Source organism: Hipposideros armiger, unplaced genomic scaffold (genome assembly GCF_001890085.2).
Source record: "Hipposideros armiger isolate ML-2016 unplaced genomic scaffold, ASM189008v1 scaffold_310, whole genome shotgun sequence".
NCBI classification, from domain to species: Eukaryota; Metazoa; Chordata; class Mammalia; order Chiroptera; family Hipposideridae; genus Hipposideros; species Hipposideros armiger.
In genome coordinates this window covers 1,354,721-1,374,167 of record NW_017731660.1, presented here as the reverse complement: position 1 = coordinate 1,374,167, position 19,447 = coordinate 1,354,721, and the positions used below count along the sequence as shown (strand labels likewise).

At 42.6% G+C, this 19,447-nt stretch overlaps 1 protein-coding gene across 2 annotated transcripts in view; it reads left to right on the top strand.

Annotated features, from left to right (window-relative positions):
* The first annotated feature begins 16,899 nt into the window (after window positions 1-16,899).
* Window positions 16,900-19,447, top strand: part of TMEM131 (transmembrane protein 131) — a 206,234-nt gene continuing 203,686 nt past the window's right edge. For both annotated transcript variants that reach the window (XM_019660042.1, XM_019660041.1), the window contains exon 1: window positions 16,900-17,624. In XM_019660042.1, coding sequence (XP_019515587.1) covers window positions 17,447-17,624 — 178 coding nt within the window. In that variant the 5' untranslated portion in view covers window positions 16,900-17,446. The remainder of the gene's footprint in view (window positions 17,625-19,447) is intronic.

Sequence of the window (19,447 nt, the reverse complement as noted above, 5' to 3'; positions counted from 1 at the left end):
ATACTGAAATATGTTTATGAAAAAACATAAATCTATTGTATCACTGAAAAATATTGGCGATATACACAGGAATAGCTGATAATAGGGTATGTGGGTTTGGAACCACAGGATATCTATTTATAGCTGAGATTCTGTGCAAATCTCTATCCTTTCCCTTTGGGTTTCTTTACTGGAAGGATAGGAGAATTACAGGTGCTCATACATGGAATTATAAGCTCCCCCCTTTTAAAGGTAGTCTTGTACAATGAGCTAATTCAAGCTGGTGTATCAGGCCTCAAAGGATATTGGCCAATATTAGGTAGAAGCAAAGTATTATCAATAGTTATTTCAATAGTAGTGGCTGACTTAATCTTGTCAATCAATATCTGTACTGGAAAAAGCCTAAAATTGTATTGGAACATCCTGTAACAAACATTCTGTCAGTATCAAAACTAGTTTTCTCTTCTGGGGCTGGTGGGGTGACCCTAAGGTGGCCCTGGACTTGGCTGTCTATTAACTAAAATCTGGCCTGTCTCTGGCCTTGTCTCCAGTCTTACTGTTTGTTCCTTTCCTTCCTCGTTTTCTCTGTCTCAGTTGTTAAAAAAACATCTAAGTAAATATTCTGGCCTTTTCCAGGATCTAAGCCTCTGTATCAGGGATGTAATGGTGGACCATAACCATTACAATACGCATTAGGCTAAGGAGGGCACATGAACTCCAGTAGTCCTAACATACAGAAGTTTACATTAACTATTAGCAAAACGTAGTTCTTAGATTTAGTTCTCTTGAGTAACTAAAGACCTAATTAAGACAATATAAAACAGAAAAATACTTTGATGTCACATAATTTTTGCCTTTCGGGCAGAAAACGTTTTCATATCAGTAGCAGACCAATAGTCTTGTAACAAACTTTGTCTTACTTAGCGAGAGAGAAAGCTTAATTTTTCACCAGCTTACTTTTGATATTTAAATTTACTTAATTAACCACATTTAGCTTAACCATACATAAAATTCTTTGAAGATTTCCCTTTACAAACCTTCTATAACTTTCCCAGTTCCTTAGTTTGTCTCTTAAAATCATTATTTCCCCAATCTGACTCATTTAGTCCTAAATACATTTCACCCTTCTGGGAGGATATGTGAGCATCGTTGGTTAGAAAGTCTCGCACTATTAGGTGAGTTGGGGCAGATTTGAGTAATAAAACTAGGTGTTGCCCCTTAACATTTCCTAGTTGGAAGGGAACAGGTTCTGATTTAAAAACAGACATTGATTAGATGTCCCTACCATTTGTACATTTACTCCAAGGGAAAGGGTAACTTAGCTGGGAGGTGCTAACAGATAAAGTAGCCCCAGTGTTAGTAAGGGGAAGTGCCCTCATAGTCCTTGGACAGCCCTGTGCTTGCTTCTATTGTCTTTCTTTTTCTAAATCTTATTTTAGTTTTCTACAATCCTTAAGGTGACCTGACTTTTTAACAATAAAAGCACATTACTCTACAGGAGTTTTCCTGGCAAACCTTTAATAATTCTGTTGCTTTGCTCTTAGAAACCAGTAGGTGCATTAATTGGAATAAATCAGAAAAGCCAGGATTATATGTTTTAACACTTAATTCAAACTCTTTTGCGAACTCATCAGGGTCCTAGAGAGGGTTGGGGGAATCTTTAGATGTCTTAGTTCTGCCTGCATACAACCGTGGGTTCCCCTCCACCCAAGACCATCTCCTCTCCAAAGGGAGCTGCAACAGAAGTGCAGAAGAGAGACAGAGGAAAAGGAGAGCAAGTCCGGACAAGTAAGGCACATGTTGGGACAGTCAAAGAGGAAAAAGCCGGGTGTTGGCATTGAGCAGCTTCAGAAACCTTTAGTTCAGAGACAGTCTCAAAATTTTTCTTATTAACTTCCTGGAGAGAAGAACATCTCTCTGTACCATTTCAGAGTCTTCTATTTGCCAATTGAGGGAAGCCTCCCATTCCATTTAGTTTGACCTTTAAGCCGGTTTTTTGTAATTGTGCACACAAATATTTAGATATCAAAAGAGCTCCATTTTGGCCACTTAAGTTGATATTGCATTTAGATAAATCTTTCCATGTCTGTAAGTACTTGTAAGACTCCTAGGAACTGTATATCTATCTGCAGGAGAATAATGGCGCTGGAGTCTGGGAGCTTATCGGCCTTTGAGGCGCGATTTCCCATGTTAATTTTTAGTTTTCTTTTGAGATCTGTAGAGTTTGAACAAATATCTAGTGATATTGTTAGTGGGTTGGAGTGTGCTACTTATGGGTTGAGCTCCAAGGGGCTGTCACCTCCTGAGTCACATCAACCCTCTTACGTGCCTCGGTTTCTTTCCCCAGCTGTCTAGTACAACCATTGAGGACTCGGAACACTAGGTAAACAGCCTTTATGTGCATGTCCCCAGATGAGCCAAATATTTAATTACAGTTGTGTTGGAATTCCCTATGGGGCCACTGCATGTTTTGAGAAGTACCCTCAAACACCTCCACAAAGATTCTTAATTACCTAAGAATACTAGAAATTCAAGCTGAAAGAAATAAATGCCCCTTATCTTCAGAGTTGAACAAGTTCAGATTCTCATTTATCGAGCAAAAAGTTTTGTTCAGACTCACAGTAAGCAATTCCAATTAAAAAGCCAAAATTAAAACCAGCCATCCATTTTTTTCTCCTCTGCAAGAGTTACCTTAACTCTTGTCCTTAACCTGGGTTGTTATCTCAACCCTGCTACCTCGAGGATTTAAAAACAGCTCTAATAAAGTCAGGGTCTCCTACCATAAAATGGTGAGGTCCGGAATTCCAAGAAAACTTACCAAAGTTCACCTGATGTGAAGCAAGGAGCTGGTGGGGCACAATGGACCCCTGCTGGTACCTAGCACCAGAATCCAGGTCCGCAGGGTGTTCCTGGGTGGGCTTCTTTGGAATCCTGCCCGACTATGCCAAGTAATGTCAACAAAAAACATCCAGCCTAAGAGAAAACTTGTAAGAGTTTATTTGAGCCAAACTGACGACAATTACCGGGAAGCAAATTCTCAAAGGATTGAGAAAACGCTCCAGAAAATGGCTGTTTTGCAACTTAATTTATACATTAGAATCAAAAGAGGAGAGTTACATGAAATCCATTGGTTGTAGATTAGGGGGTGGGAGAAAGCAAAGCGGGGAAATCTCTGGGATTGGATTAAAGGTAAAATGGAGAGACACACACTTCTTTTACATTGGTGGGTACAGCATAGTTAATAGCATTTTACAGCACATAGAGGTAGTATTTGGGGAGCAAGGTAACAATGAGGGATTTTGTAGTTTCCTGCTCTGGTGTGCCCCCTTGGTGGGGGGTCCGGAAAAAGAGATTACTGTGATATTGCAAGGGTATGTTATCTTAGATGCAAAAAAGATGACAGACAGGCTTAAGGTAAAGATTGACCTTTGTCAAGGAAGCTACAGGCCAAGGATGTGACTTCCCACCATCGTCCACCTTAATTGGGAATTTTTATGTTCAAGCCATCCTCTGTGGTTATTTTCAGTTTTCAGTCTCCTGAACTTGTCAGGTTTAACATGTGGCCCCTTTTCCATCCACACTTCTAACAGACAGGTAAATAGCACCCTAGAAGCACATCTTCACTGATGAAAGAGAAACTGACCAACAATAAAAACTGGTAGTATCAGAAATGTGCTTTCATGGAAAACAGTGTTCCTCTAAACATTCATAAAATTGCTTAGCAAAAGAATACGATTAGGACAAAATCTAAATACCTAACACTATCCAACTGGCATTTCCAAATAGTGTTTTTCCTTACACTCTACTGACTTAAAAATGATAAGAGAAGGTTTAGAAGTCAGTCCCAGTCATGTTCCAAGGTTTAGTGGGGAAATTGAGAGCAAAGCCCACAGACAGCCTTCTCTCCACCACACATGGAAGGCAGGGTGATGATGTGGAGACAGTGAGGCTCTGGGAGCAGGCAGAACTTGGCTGGAATGGAAGCTGAGACCAGGAAGGTAAATAACTCACCTAAGATATCACAGGCTGTCAGGCACGAAGACAGAATTAAAACTCAGGCAGATCTCAAGGGAATTGTGCTGCGCCAGGTTGGGGGGTGCGGGGGGGGGGCCAATCTCAAAATGATTATGTGCAGTCTGATTCCATTTATATAACATTCTTTTTTTAGCTGGGCCACCCTGCCACCTATTGGCAACTCAGCGGCAGCTCAGCTCAGGCCCATGTGGGAATCAAACCGGTGATCCTGTTGCTCAGAGCTCTTACTCTTGAGCAAGCTCTTAACCAACTGAGCTACTCGGCTGGCCCTATATAACATTCTTGAAGTAACAAAATGACAGAGACAGGGACAGGTTCATGGTTGCCAGAGGTTAGAGAGGGAGGTGACTGTAGCTATAAAAAAGTAGCCTGAGAGAGCCTTGTGGGGATGGAACAGCTTTTTTATTTATTTATTTGTTTATTTTTAGCTGAGCCATCCTGCCACCTATTGGCAGCTCAGCGGCAGCTCAGCTCGGGCCGGACTCAAACCACTAGTTGCTCAGAGCTCAAACCTTTGAGCAAGCTCTTAACCAACTGAGCCACTCAGCTGGCCCAGGATGGAACAGCTTTGTATCGTGATTGTGGTGGTGGTTACACAAATCTACATGTGATGAAATGAGGTGGGGATGGAACTAAACACACACACACACACACACACACACACACACACACACACACGCACGCGCGCGCGCGCGCGCGCACGCAAATGCACTAAAACTGGTGGACTCTGATAAAGCTTTGTGCATTGTCCCAGTGTCAATTTCCTACTTTCACAGTACTATATACTGTATGTCTGCAAGAGTGTTACCATTGGAGAAACTGGGATTTCTCCTGTGTTTATTTTTCACAACTGCATGTGAATACAACTATTTCAAATATCTCAGAGGGGAAGCCTAATGTGTTAACCATCAGAAGCTAAGGTATTCATCTGCCATTTGTGCCTATCCAAAATCTTCTACACACCCTCTCCACATTTTGATGACTCCCTGGATTATGAACTTACCTTCAGCTGTAGAAGCCAGTGTCCACCTTTCCCAGCCTCCCTCCCTACCGCAGTGTAGATATCTGATTTGGGTTCCACTGATGGACGAAGCCGGCATGAGACATCGTTTGAAAGGCAACTGTAAGAGCCTGGGGCACCAGTGTTGCTGGTGTGATGGAGGGAGAGGCAGCCTGATTCTGGGGTCGGGTCTTCCTTACCATGGTGGTTCTGTGAAGGAGTTTGGACGATGTCCCTAAAAGCCTTATAATATTCCTTCAAAGGAAACCATGATCTTTCTAATACTTCTTAATAATCCTCTTCCAATAGGAACACTGTGATCTTTCTAATACTTCTTAATGATCTCATTCCAGTTCAAACTAACTAGAGCGTCGGATACAGGATATAGAAGATGAAGTCTTAGTCATGAGGACAGAGATGAGCACCATGTCTGAGAGTCAAGGCGAGTTCCAGAATGAAAGAAAGTGAGAGAAGCAGGAAGCCAGAAAAATGATCTTTCAAACAACCAATTTTTGGATTGATTGATTTTTCTCTAGTGTTTGTCTATTTTCTATTTCATTAATTTTTACTCCTATCTTAATTATTTTCTTCTTTCTATTTAAATGAGCTTAATTTTCTGTTTTTCTAGCTTCTTAAGATGGACACTTACCTCGGTGATTTTAAACTTTTCCTCTTTTGAAGTGTAAGCATTTAAAGTTATCCTTTTCCCTCTAAGCAATGCTTAAGCTTCATCCCACATATTTTGATATGTCAGGTTTTCATTATCCTTCAGTTAGAACTATATTCTAATTTCTCTTGCGATTTCTTCCTTGATACATGCTTCATTTAAAGTGTTTGATTTCCAAACGTGGAAGTTTCATTTTGCTGATGTCTTTCAATATTGATATCTATTTTAATTCTGTTATGGTCCAGAAACAAACTATAATTTTCATCCTGGTGAACTCATCAAGGATTGTTTTATGGTCCAGCAGATGGTGTCTCTGGATAAACTCATATGCACTTGAAAAGATCGTGCGTTCTGCTCTTCCTACACAGAGTTTTCCATAAACATCAGTTAGATCAATTTGGTGAACAGTTGTGTAAATCTTCTCTGTTTTTATTATTTCTGCCTACTTTTTCTATTAAATACTGAGGAGGAGTATTAAAATCAGTACTATAACTTTGCATTAGTCAGGTCCCCTTACATTTTCATCAATTGTTAAATTTTGATTTTGAATGTTCACAGACCTTTGTATCAGTTACCTATTGCTGTGTAACAGATTACCCCACACTTAGCAGCTTAAAACAACACACATTCATTATCAGGAATCCTGGTGTGGCTTAGCTGGGTGCTTCTGGCTCAGGATGTCTCAGAAGTTTGTCAGCAAAGCGTCAGCCTGGCCTGTAGTTGTAGTCATGTCAAGGTTCTCAGTTAGCTCCCAAGCTCACTCCCATGGCAGTTGGCAGGCCTCGGGTCCTTGATGGCCGTGGGCTGCAGCCATGACTGCTGGGCCTGTCCACAGGGCACTCATAACATGGTAGCTTTTCTCCCCCACAGGGGACACAGAGAGATTTTTGTAGCCTAATCTTGAAGTCAACTCACATCACTGTTGCCATATTCTGTTCACGAGAAGTGTTATTAGATTCAACGCACACTCAAGGGTGGGGGGTGTGGTTGACAAAAGGGTGTGAAGAACTGAAAGTGGAGATAACTGGAGGCCCTCTGAGAGGTTTCCCAAAGGCACTCAACAAAGAAAGGAACCTCGGTCATATGTATGGTGATGCTGGATTATTTCATGACATCCATGAAAATGCTAAGTGGCCAGTCCTCAAGAGAGTGGGACTCGAGGCAGCTCTGGGTACTGCAGCATGACTTTGTAGATGGCCACGTGTAAGATCTGCTGTTTACATAACTTAGAATTTATCCTCAGTGACCATATCTCTCAGGAAAAATTTCAAGAGAATCTGATTGGGCCAGCCTGGGATAGACATCCATAGCCAGCCAACTATGTCAGGGAAGCAGATCATGAAGAATAAACCCCTGAGCCAGAGATCCACCCATGTGGGCATGAGGCAGTGCTCACGGAGGAGGGTGGGTCATGTGACAGGTGTCACATGGTGATGCTCACAAGTTGCACCTTCTATGTGAAAAGGTTGGCAGTGAGGAGAACTGAGAGCTGGCCTGCTCAGGGGAGGAGGTCTGTGATGAAGACCAGGGGCCTTAGGATCCAGAGAGGAGCACCTGTAGTAACCCTTGTGTCATATCCCAGGTCTATGTGTGGCCCAGGCTCATGCCCCACACATTTCTGCCAACCTCAAAAGTCTCTGTGCACTGTGTGAACAAGCAACGGGCACTTCAGTGTCCTGCCAGGGCCACAGGGGAATCCGAGAAGGGTTTATTTTAGCTCAGAGTCAGACTCAAGTCTTACAGGTTGGACTGTACAAGCAACTGTGACCTTGGGAGGCTCTAATTTCTCGGGGGGGCTTGGCCTCTTGAGGGAGCAAAAGTGGATTATTCTGAGGTCCTGCCAGATGCTGCAAGGCACAGACATTGTCTGCTGCCACCTTGGGCTAAGTTTGGTTGTTTCAGAGATTTGGCAAGTACAAAAATTCTCTGGGTGAAGTGTTTCCCAGGCCTCAGTGATTTGATCTCTGAGGACAGGCCCCCCAGCACCGGGGATGGTCTGGGGCCCTCGTTCACCAAATTGAGAGACGCTCTATCTGGGGAAGCAGCTGAAGGCCATTATTGCTGGGGTTTTTTGTGTGTGTGTTTTTTTAACTTTTTATTATGGAAAGTTCCAAGCATACCTAAAAGTAGAGAGACATACCTAAAAGTAGTGAACCCCCTACACACTGAGCACCCAGGTTCAACAACAGTCAATTCATGGTTAATCTTTCATTAGTAACCCTACCCAGGGTCCCCACTGTCCCTGTAGATTATTTTGAAGCAAATCCCATTAGATCTTTTCATTTATAAATATTTCAGTGTGTATTTTTAAAAGACAAAATTTCTTTTGAAAAATCCATAATAACCACGATCTAAGATAACTAACAATTCCTCATCAAATATCCAGCCAGTATTCAAATGTTCCATTACTGCTTTTTTAATGTACAAATTGTAAGAATTAGAATTTGGATCCCCCCAACTGTTTTTAGAAGAATTCATATTTCACTTGTGACTATATTCACCATAAATTAAATGAACAAACAAAAAAGTATAAATGATAAAAACTTAAAGTTGTTCTCTACAACTTGATAATTCATGGCAGTTTCCATCATCTTTTCTCAGGCTGCTGTTTCTTATTTTCCATGAAGAAAAGAAAAGAAAAGAAGTTAAATAGTTCCACCTCTCTCGTTCCAGACATAGAAAAGGTTCCACTTCCCCGGGTCCCTTGAAGTCAGGCGTGTTCCCATCAGATAATTCAATTGCCATTATGAGATGCCTCCCCACACCCCCGACCCCCAACCCCACCAGAACCGTTTTTTCACTTTGCTACAGTGACACAGGTTACCCCATCACCTGGTCCTGGATGAACATGTAGGGAAGAGAGAAACAAATCTGTTGATTTAAGTGATGGAGATTTTGAAGTTGTTTGTTATCACAGCCTATCTTGTCCTCCCTTGACTCATGTAAAGTGCTTAGGATTGAGTAGGTGACTTCCAGGAGGTTCAAGCTATGGCTAATAACATTTTAGTGAGACGCTCTTAAGGGATCATTTGTGTCCCCTCTAATGATGTTACTGAATTTATGTGTGCTATCATTTAGGTAGAGCAGTAGTATTTTAATTCTTTACCCTTGACATTATTATAATACATTATTACAATACAACAATGATACAATAATTTTAAGAGCACTCTGCTAGACATATAAGATATTAAATTAAATGGACTTAAAGATGAAACAAAAGCTGAAACCCTGGCCTAGGTAGTCATGGCTCTTACCTGCTGTTATCTTGGACAGGTCCTTCATTAATGGGCCTCAGTTTCATTTTCTGTTATGGTAATCATGATTACAGCAGTGACATTATTGAGCATCTGCCATGTGCTAGACAGTTCCATGAAACTTAGTTTATTAGGTCCTTACAACTAGGATTGTTAGATTCTCTAACAAAAATATGATTTGCAATCATATTTTCCATTGTGTGACAGAACATATATTTTATGAAGATCAAGGGCTCTGCTATTTATCTTCCCTAGCCTGTGTACTATCAGAGGGGTTCAAAGCACCAAACCTTCATAGTAGAACACATGTGCTAACCATAATGCATGTGTTAGTTTGTTCATACTAACTCTGAAACACAAATATACCCCTTGAGAACTTGCACAGATTATTTCTTTGATGACATTTTTCTTTTAAGAGTAATTCAAAGATTTGTTAATTCATGGTCATGAAGACATTTTACCAGCCATATTACGTGGTTTGAAAATACCAAACTTGAAATACCAAATTTAGCTTGTAATTAAAATACCAGAAATTAAAATAATGACGTTTAGAGAAAGTGGAATTCACTTTATGGAAAACACTGCCCAGGCACATGTATGTGATAGGTGGGTCACCTTCTTTCAGGCTCCCTACCAAATGGCCCATTCTTTTTTTATTATTATTATTATTTTCAGTTACAGTTGACATTCAGTATTGTTTATATTAATTTCAGGTGTACAGCATAGTGGTTAGACATTTATATAACTTCCAAAGTGATCCCCCGATTAGTCTAGTACCCATGTGGCACTATATGAGGTGTGATAAAAAAATACAGTGAATGTTTAAATTTTAAAAAATTTATTACAGTAAAAGACACATTGCCATTAATTCCCCTCAAAATATTCCCCATCACTTCAAACACAGTTATCCCATCATTTTTGCCACTTTCTGAAGCAGCTCTGGAAGTCCTCTTTCATGAGTGTCTTTAATTGTACTGTCATGGCTGCCTCAATGTCCTGAATCAATTCAAAATGCTTTCCTTTCATGGTCATTTTGACTTTGGGGAAGAGCCAGAAGTCTCCCGGTGCCAGATCCAGTGAATAAGGTGGATGAGGACACACTGTAATGTTTTTATTTGACAGAAATTGCCGTACCAGAAGTGATGGATGTGTGATACAGAGGGTTATCATGATGGGGGATGAAACCATTTGCCCATTTCATGTTAATGTGTTGTTCGTGATCCATGATTTATGGTACACTTTCTCTCAACTGTAGCTCACACACGACTGACTACACCGAACAAGCTGAAACTTGTCACACACTATTACTAACATTGGATGTGCCGCTTCCTGATGAAGATCCCTGCATTTCCGTTGGATGGTATTCGGCAGTAGCATTCACTGAATTTTTTTTATCACACCTCGTACATAGTTATTACAATATTATTGACTAAATTTTCTATGCTGTACTTTATATCCCCATGAGTATTTTGTAACTTACAACTTGTACTTTGTAATCCCTTCACCTTTTTCACCCATCTCCCCAGACCCCCTCCCCTCTGGCAACCATCAGTTTGTTCTCTTTATCTATGACTCTACTTCTGATTTGTGTGTTTATTTTGTTCTTTTGATTCCACATATAAGTGAGGTCATAATGTATTTGCCTTTCTCTATCTGACTTATTTCACTTAGCGTAATACCTGCTAGGTCCATTCCTGTTGTCACGAATGGTAAAATTTCATTCTTTTTTATAGCCAAGTAATATTCCATTGTACAATATATATGTACCACCTCTTCTTTATCCAATTGTCTATTGATGGACACTTAGGTTGCTTCCATATCTTGGCTATTGTAAATGGTACTGTAATGAACATAAGGGTGCATATGTCTTTTCAAATTGATGTTTTGGATTTCTTTGGATAAATACCCATAAGTGGAATTGCTGGATCATAAGGTAGTTCTAGTTTTAATTTTTTGAGGAACCTCTATACTGTTTTCCACAGTGGCCACACCAATTTACAATCCCACCAATCCCTTTTCTCCACATCTGTGCCAAATGGCCAGTTCTTCTTGATTCCTGATTTAAGGAACTCACTAGGCTTGGCAGAGAGAATTGTCTCTCCTGCCTCATCTTTATCTCAGCAGTGGTCATTATTTTACTGTCGTACATTATTAATGTTTTAATTGTTTTTCATCATTTCTGGTCTCCATCTGAGCATCTTGAATATGTTGGTCCTCACCTTTACTGACCATTCCTGGCATTTTTACAGTTACAAACAGTTAAATAATAGGGAGAGGTAGAAACAAAATGTCCCTCGATACATTGTTCAATGTCTTTTCCCCCTCAGAATGATTTTCTAAGGTAGCTAATTACCACCCAACCAAGACAGTTTCAGTACAATTGAATGATGGTTGAATTAGGTTTCTTTAACAATGGTATTTAGGAACATTCAGAAATTCAGGGCAACCTAAAATTCAATTTCAAAGTACTTATTGAGTACTAGAGGATAAAGGTAGGAGAAGTGGTGGGCACAAGTAAAATACTAGAGGCATCCTGTCCTCAAGAATATTATTTTCCTCTTTTTAATGGAAAGAACACCATACCACATGAAACTTCTTAAAAAGTCATAAGAGTAAAATTAAGTCTTCTAGAAGAGAAACAATTAGAGAGGTCCTAGAGCCTGTTGTGGAGAATTTGAAATGGTAGGCTCAAAGTTTATTGTTTCCAACTAGGATGTTTACCACGAAAACATTTCTTAAGAACGCTAGAAAGATTAACATAGACTTGTCAAATCTGTCAGTCAGCTTGGAAGGAAACTATGAAACAAAACCATAGTTGATTCTAGCATCTACATGCAATATGCTTATTGGTAGAGGCGTATACGTGGTAGCGGTTATGGTCATTGATGAGGACTTAGTTCATGTGAATTTAGAAACTGCAAAGGAATCTAGTTTTCTTGAGGAATATGTGAGTGAAGAGCTTCAAACAGGATGGTGTCCAAACAGGTAGCAAGCTCAGCCCCCACCTCACAAGCTACTGTGATCATCCTACAGCATGAATCTGTCTGTGGTTTATTTGCCTCACCTGAGGCTACAGCAATTTACCTAGTAAGTTGAACCTGGGGCTTGTGAGTTTATTTTATTGGGTTGTCAGAAAAGTCATGATGCATTTTTTCTGTTTTTCGTTGCAAAAATGTGTCATGACTTTTCCGACAACCCAATATTTTTCTTTTTAAGAATAACACAAAGAGAAACCTACCAAGGAATAAGGCACACAGCAGACAAAATGAGCAGATTACTCTGCATATTGAAGAAGATTGTCAATATGTTACACTTCTTATTCATTTGATTGCTGTGGGCTTCATCATACTCTGAACTAGATGAAAGAGAAATAGAACTAAAAACAAAGAAAAATCCGTTGAAGACATTGAAAAGGCTGGATAAAGACAGAAATTGGTAGAACCCAGAGTTGTCTTCATTTAATAATACGCTCTCTCCTCTTTTCTATTTTGATTCAGTCCCTCCTATTGTATTTTGTACATGTCTATCTTATCCACTTGCTGTCTCTATCTTTTGGTTCTATTTATCCATCCATCCATCCATCCCATAAGTGTTACAGAATGCCTAATATATTCTAGAATCTTGGGATACATCAGTGAACAAAACAGATGAGTGTGATAGATAATAACAATATCTTATAAATAAGTAAATTATATAATTTATAGAAAGTGATAAGTTTTATGGAAAAAAGGAAAAATGAACACAGGGTAAGGCGGCTTAGTCATTGGGGGTAAGTATATTAAATTGCAGTATTATTAATGGTGATCAGAGTATGCCTCACTGAGAAAGTGATAGCTGAGCTGAGACTAGAAGGAGGTGAGAAAGTGAGCCAGACAGAGAACTGTGGGAGAAAGCACTTCCAAGAGAGGGAAGGGCTCAGGCATACCTGCTATGTTTGAGGAACAAAACGGTGGTGGTTCAGCTGAAACACTGAGCCTGGAAGAGTGCAGTGGAAATGGAAGTCAAAGGTCCTGGGGAACCAGATCTCCAAGAGCAATGTGGGCCATCATGAGATTTGGCTTTTATCCCAAGGTGGGAGCCACTGTGGGAGGGACAGAGGATGTCCTATGTTTTAAGTGGACCTCTCTGGCTTTTGTGTTGACAAGAGACCATAAAAGTGCAAATTTATGTCAAATATAAAGCAAAGACCACCAGAGCTAAAAAAAAATAATAATAAATTTAAAAAAAAACAACAAACAAAGCTGAGTATGTACTTGCCAAGGCACCAGTGAAAAAGTTCACTGAGTCGGGAATAGTCAGAGTGTTTTAAATATGAGAAAGTGGGAAGGGGGTTCATATGGTTTTACTAATCAAGGATTGAAAAGCAGCTCTCAGAACAGAACAGTGTCAGATAAAAGAAATCCTTTGTTCACAGGTCAGGAACCAGTCTCCAGTTGGGTCTAACAAGGGTGTGGCCCAGGTCACCCAGAGTTCACAGACCTTCATCAGCTTTTGTTGGTTTGAACCAGTTGAGGTATAGCATAGCATCCGATTTTGCTATCTCCTAGGCAAGTGCTGTAAGTGGAAAATTTTCCTTTTACAGTTGAAAGCAGAAAAACCTGTTAGGAAGCTCTTGCAGAAATCCAGGCAGAAGATGACAGGGCTCATTCCAGCCTGTACCATGGAGGTGGTAAGAAGCGGTTCGATTCTGGATATATCTGGAGATGAATAAAGAATGACTCCTAGGTTTTTGGCCTGTGCAGCTGGATGGCTGGAGTGGCCCTGGAGATAGGAAAGCTGTGGGTGGAGCAGTTTGGGGAGAAGATTAGGAGTTCATGCGAGTTTAATATGTCCATTAGATGCCTGAGTGGGGACAGCAATAGAGACAGTTCTGGCTGGTGACATAAAGTTGGGGTTTGAAGGAGTGTAAGGTGTTATTGAATGCCAGGAGACCACATGCACGCACCTGGGAAGACAGAACCCTGGTTTCCTTCTTCTAGTACCCAATTTTAACTCATACAGACTTTGATCATAATCAAAGTATTCTTGTAAGCCTCCTCAAATATCCTGTAGAATAATGTGGGAATAGAAAACAATGGATGATCTTTGAAACTCTCAGTGTGCCTAACATGATGTTTTGAAAAAAGTACTCAATAATAGCTACCTTTCAATCTCTTACTATGTGCCAGACACTGGTGTTTACCAGCATATCTTGCTTAATCTCCCCGAATTTATTAGATGTCATTTTACAGATAAGGAACTGAGGCCAGAAAAGTTGAGTAATTTGCCTAGTGTCATACAGGGAGCTAACAAAGACAGGACTGGGGATTAAGCCTGAATTCATGAGTGCCTTTTAATTCTGCTTGCAATAGCAGTTTAGTAATGTGGGTAGAGAGCAAAGCCAGTAGAAGATGAGGAGTACCAACAGCTTGTAATTCCTGGCATAGATCAATTTTGTGCAGTAGTCTTTATACTTGAGTGTGTTACTGAATCACCCTGCAGGCTTGTTAAACTACAAATTGCTGGACTCAACCCAGAGTTTCTGATTCCACAGGCCTGGAATGTGGCCACCAATCTGCAGCTCGGTATACCAAGTTCCCAGGTGGTCCTGACGCTGCTGTTCTGGGGAGGACACCGAAAGCCACTGGGTTGGCCAATTTTCCCTGACTCTGCTGCTAAACAGACTGCCTGCACCTGCCCAATTCCCAAGTCTAATTCCCAAAAGGGGAGAAGGGAGGTCTGCAGCCAGAACTTCAGAAGGGCCTTTGGGGATACTTCCCTCTGTTTTGACTAACAGCTTGCTCCTTCCCCAGGCACAAGGCTGTTGGGGGAGAAGAAATGAAGGGATGATGGTGGCTCAATTCCAGGTATTCTCCAACACACAGTTTACCAATTTGTCTAGTAGGAGTCCTTCTTTTATTATTATGCTCCCAGCAGTCTCACTGTCTTTTCCTAGGAACGAACTTTATCATCACCCCTACAGTTTCCAATGTCTATTAGGCACAGAGTGGGTTCAGGTATGATGGGCCCTACAAGCTTCACAACTACTGAGGGAGCCCTTTAAGAAAAATACAAACTTATTTTTACACAATGAGTGGAGGGCCTTCGAAGGAACTTGTGCAAGAAAGGTGCCCTATAGCTGAAGCTTCATTTGCTTCATGGGAAATCAGCCTCTGATCAAACATGTCTGTTTATGTCTGAACTCCAATTATAGCCATATACAAATTATTTCCCACAGGTCTCCTGAGCCTCAGGCTAATCAGAGGACATGGCTGATTTCTGATTAAGAAAACCTGAGCATTTCCTGGCTGTAGAGGCTTGTCTGCCCTGAACCTGGGAATGGTGAAGAGCTGCTGACTCCTGGAGCCGCACCTTGGAATGTGAGCTTGACCCAGCTAAGGCACTCAGGCCCTTACTGCTTTAGGCAGCTCTTCGCCTCTCTTGCCCTAGGCCTAAATAAATAGGGAAAAGCCAACTTAGAGATAATAATTATTCCTATTTCATTACATCAAGACCAAAATTTGAGGGCCGGCCAAGTGGCGCATTGGTTAAGAGCTGGCTTGGGACGCCAGAGGGCCCGGTTCGGATCCCATATATGAGGGCCAGTGACACTGCCCTCTACAGCTAAGATGCTGAACAACAGCTCAATCTGGAGCTGGGCTGCCCTGAGTCGCTGGCGATGGCATAGGCTGCAGCCTCTGTGGCAGTGGGTTGCCATGGGCTACCGTGTGTAGCCAGCAGCCAGCGTGAGCGGCCAGCAGCCACAGTGAGCAGCCGTCCAGAAGCCGGCGACTGATGTGCCTCACCTGGGAAGAGCGCACTGATAATACCAACATGGGCCAGTGAAGCAATGTCCTCCACAACTAGACTGAAGAACAAAACGACAGCAACTTGTCTGTTCCCCTTCCACCAATTTCCCAGCACTGTTCCCATTCCCCAATAAAATAAAAAATAATTAAAAAAAAGAAAATTTGAGTACTCCATTTTAACACCAATATTCAGAAAAATGAAACTACTTTTCAAAGTCATTAGGTAAGTCCATTAAAAATAAATTAATTTATAAATAAAATAAGGGCTTGCTTGACAAAGAAGACTACTGCCTAGGGTAGCACTTGGCGTTCCTTTTGTTAAGTATTTCTGAAATCTTATCTTCCTTTGTACTTTGTTCTAAGCCATATTAGAGGCGGGCTTAGGCTTAAAAATACATAGATTCACTCAATAAATACTTTTAAGCATAAGTAAATGGCTCTGGAGTTAGGGGAAGTTATTAAAATAGTGTTAGGAGTTTAGAGGAAGTTAGTAAAATAGTGTTAGGAGTTTCGGGGAAGTTACTAAGATGAGTGAAGAGCTCCCTAAAGGAGCTTAAATTAAGTTTTGATAAGAAGAGGAAGGCACATCAAGAACCTCAACCTATGGGGGAAAGGACATCTAAGAGGCGTGAGATGGCTTCCTGACGAAGACTAAAGGAGACCACGTATGATTGGGCCTTGAGGGAAACTCGTGAACTAAACGCCTTAAGAATCTTTACAAGGCAGCACTGGACACTTTTTAGAGAACAGTCTGCTCTTTCCCTCTAAGGTCACTGCTGCTTTATACACACAGAATAGCCACAATCCAAGGGCAGGAGGATTCCAGGAAGCACTCCTGAATAGTCTATAGGATGATGCAAAGATGAACAGAGTCAAGTCCCAGTCCTCCAGGAAGCGCCACCAGGAACTGAATCAGGTCCGGGGTATTCTCCAAGCGGCTGAGAGGCAGAGGTGCAAACCGGGGGAGTCACTGGAATGGATTTTCCAAGCCGGTCTTCGGAGCCGCGAGGCTGACTCAGTCCTCTGCAAGGCTTTCAAATTGCAGCGTGAAAGATGCGGACGCAGACATCCGGGTCGGAGCAGGAGCGAGGCCTCCCCCAGCGCCCCGCAACCCCGCCCCAGCCCCGCCCACGCGCCACGGCGGCTGCGCGGCGAGGCTCCTGGTCTCCACGTGATTGCCGTCACTGCCTCCGCGAAGCGTGTACCGCCATCATAAGTCCTGGCGACCCGGCAGAGCTGCCTCGCTCCTCCTGCCCGCGGAGCAGCGGTGACGGGCTGGGGTTGTGCTGCCCCGCCCCGCCTGGCGGGTGGAACCGTGGGCCTCTGAGAGCCTGTCGAGGGGTTCGGACCAACAGCTTCAGGGGCGTACAGCGGAGCGGCGGACCCCCCAGGGGACAGCACGGGGGGGCGGTGCCCAGGGCCGCGCCCCGCCCCTCGCAAGCCTGCGCCGGGAGCCGGTGGCTCTTGCCCGTTTCCAGTATGGCCGCCCACCGTGTCTGACTCGCAGCCTCTCCGCTTCGACTACTCGTAGGCTATGCCGAGGCCGTGGCCGTGACTGACACACTCGCCCACACGCACGCACGGACCCTGAGCCCGAGCCCTGGGCCCGCCGCCACTCTAGCTCCGGCACCGCCGCCCCAACCCGGACCACGGCTCCCGCGCCGCCGCTTCGCCGAGAAGGGCTGCGACGGACCTTGAGCGCGGCGGCCCGCGGCCGGCAGGGATGGGGAAGCGGGCGGGAGGAGCAACTGGAGCCGCTGCCGCCTCCACGTCCGCCGGGGCCGGTCTGGAGCCCGCGGCGAGCCGCGGCGGGGGTCCGCGGAGCGCAGCCGCGGGCCTCCTGGGAGCGCTGCACCTGGTGATGACCCTCGTCGTGGCCGCGGCGCGGGCCGAGAAGGAAGGTAGGTGTCACCGGCCGGCATTTTCCCGGCCCGGCTCCGCGCTGTCACTGCGTCCTCGCGGAGGCCTCTGCCGGGTGGCAGGGGCCGCGCGGCGCGGGGCTCCGTCCGGCCGAAGTTGCCGGATCGAGCCCGGTCCCGAGCCGCCAACCAGATATTAAGACGCAGCGTTGGCCGCACAGAGTTGCTCTTATTGTCCGTGACTCCTTCCCCTTGTCTTCACCCTTGTCTCCTGTCATTGCCATTTCAAAACTTCCTGACTTCTCAGATATTCTTGCCACTTGGCCCATTCGTGGGGGAAAGGGGGGGGGGAAGCATATTTTTAGACTTGATGGCTGTTAATGGGCAAATTTTAGGACTTTTTTCTTCTCGGTTGAGGTTTTAATAACGGTGTGCAAACAGAGCTCACTTTAAAATGTCGTAGTAAAAATAGCGAGACTGGTGGAAGGGTCAAAACATAGTTTGCAACATTTTACTTTGAATTTGTTCAAACATTTCTTGGAGAGGAATCTTGTTTCTTCAGCTTCCCTCTCCAATATCTCTTTCCAGTGTTAATGGTTGTTTAGCTGACAATTTTCTCCATATAGGTATATAATACAGTTCTATTTTGCTTTCCAGTAAGCTGTTGAAAGTCTGTTTACATTTTTTTTTAACTTTAAGATGCTAGTTGGGTGTCATTGTCATCGATGTGAAAGACCTTAAAAATGAATGTCAAGTTTCTAGTTTGCAAACCTTTGTTTATAATTTACAGTTAAGGGCTGGCCCCTGTTTTAAAAACTCATTGGTATTATATGACTGTAAACCGGTACTTTTATAAGGTTAAACATTTTGTAACCTAGAAGACCAAATCTGTCATTTTGCCCACACTACCGGTTTTTGAGCCTAGGGAAATGAGCCACAGAGCCTTTGTGAAGAAATCACTAAAAGTGAATGTTTTTTAAAAAGCTAAGCAAAACTTGTTAGTTTAGCTTTTGTTTCACATTAAATTGCCACTGCAAGAAAATAATTTCTTGCCACAGTAAACTTTAGGGTTGATGTTCCACTTTATGACTAAAGTCACTTGTTTTTTATAGTTACTCAAAGCACCAGCAAAAGCAAACCAGTTTAATGTTAAAGGGCAAATGTGCTTCAGTTTACTGTTCATTTTTGTTCAAAACATTACATTCCCTCTTTTCACTCTCTAAGCAACCTTAGCCTGGATTAACATAGGTGGAAATTATTCAAAGAATTGCCATCTATAGAAAGGACTAATTTACAGAGGCAGGGTGATTTCCAGAATAAAATACGGCTACTTTTTGGCCAGTCAGGCCCGGGGTTGTAGTTCATCATTGGTTACACAATCTGCAGTTAGTTGATTATTCTTGTGTGTCCATGGTCTCAGCACAGCCTGGCATGTCGCTGGTGTCCAGTAAATCTAAAATAGTCCAATAATGTAATGGGCATGTCCCCTGGGGTTTAAAGTTGTCCTCAGCAGGTACTGGGGCCTTCCTTTTCTTTTCCTTATTTACCTTGCACAGTGCCAGGCATAGCAGGCATTTAACATTGTTTGTGTGAATGGCTATCTTCATGGGCCATTATTAGCACAGGGAAATAAAAGAATGATTGAGTTTAGTAAAACATGAAATTTGTATTATTATCCTGCTGCGTATTTTTCCTAGAGCCATTTTATATGCTGTTTCTCTGTGTATAGTTCAGTAAACAAATCCCTTTTTGGAGAAACATCAGCCTAAATTATATTTGCTAATTTCCCATTTGTATAGTTTATAAGTTTTAGTGCACCTCTCTAGTACTCATAACTGTCAGGATCAGGGTAGGAGAATACCTGC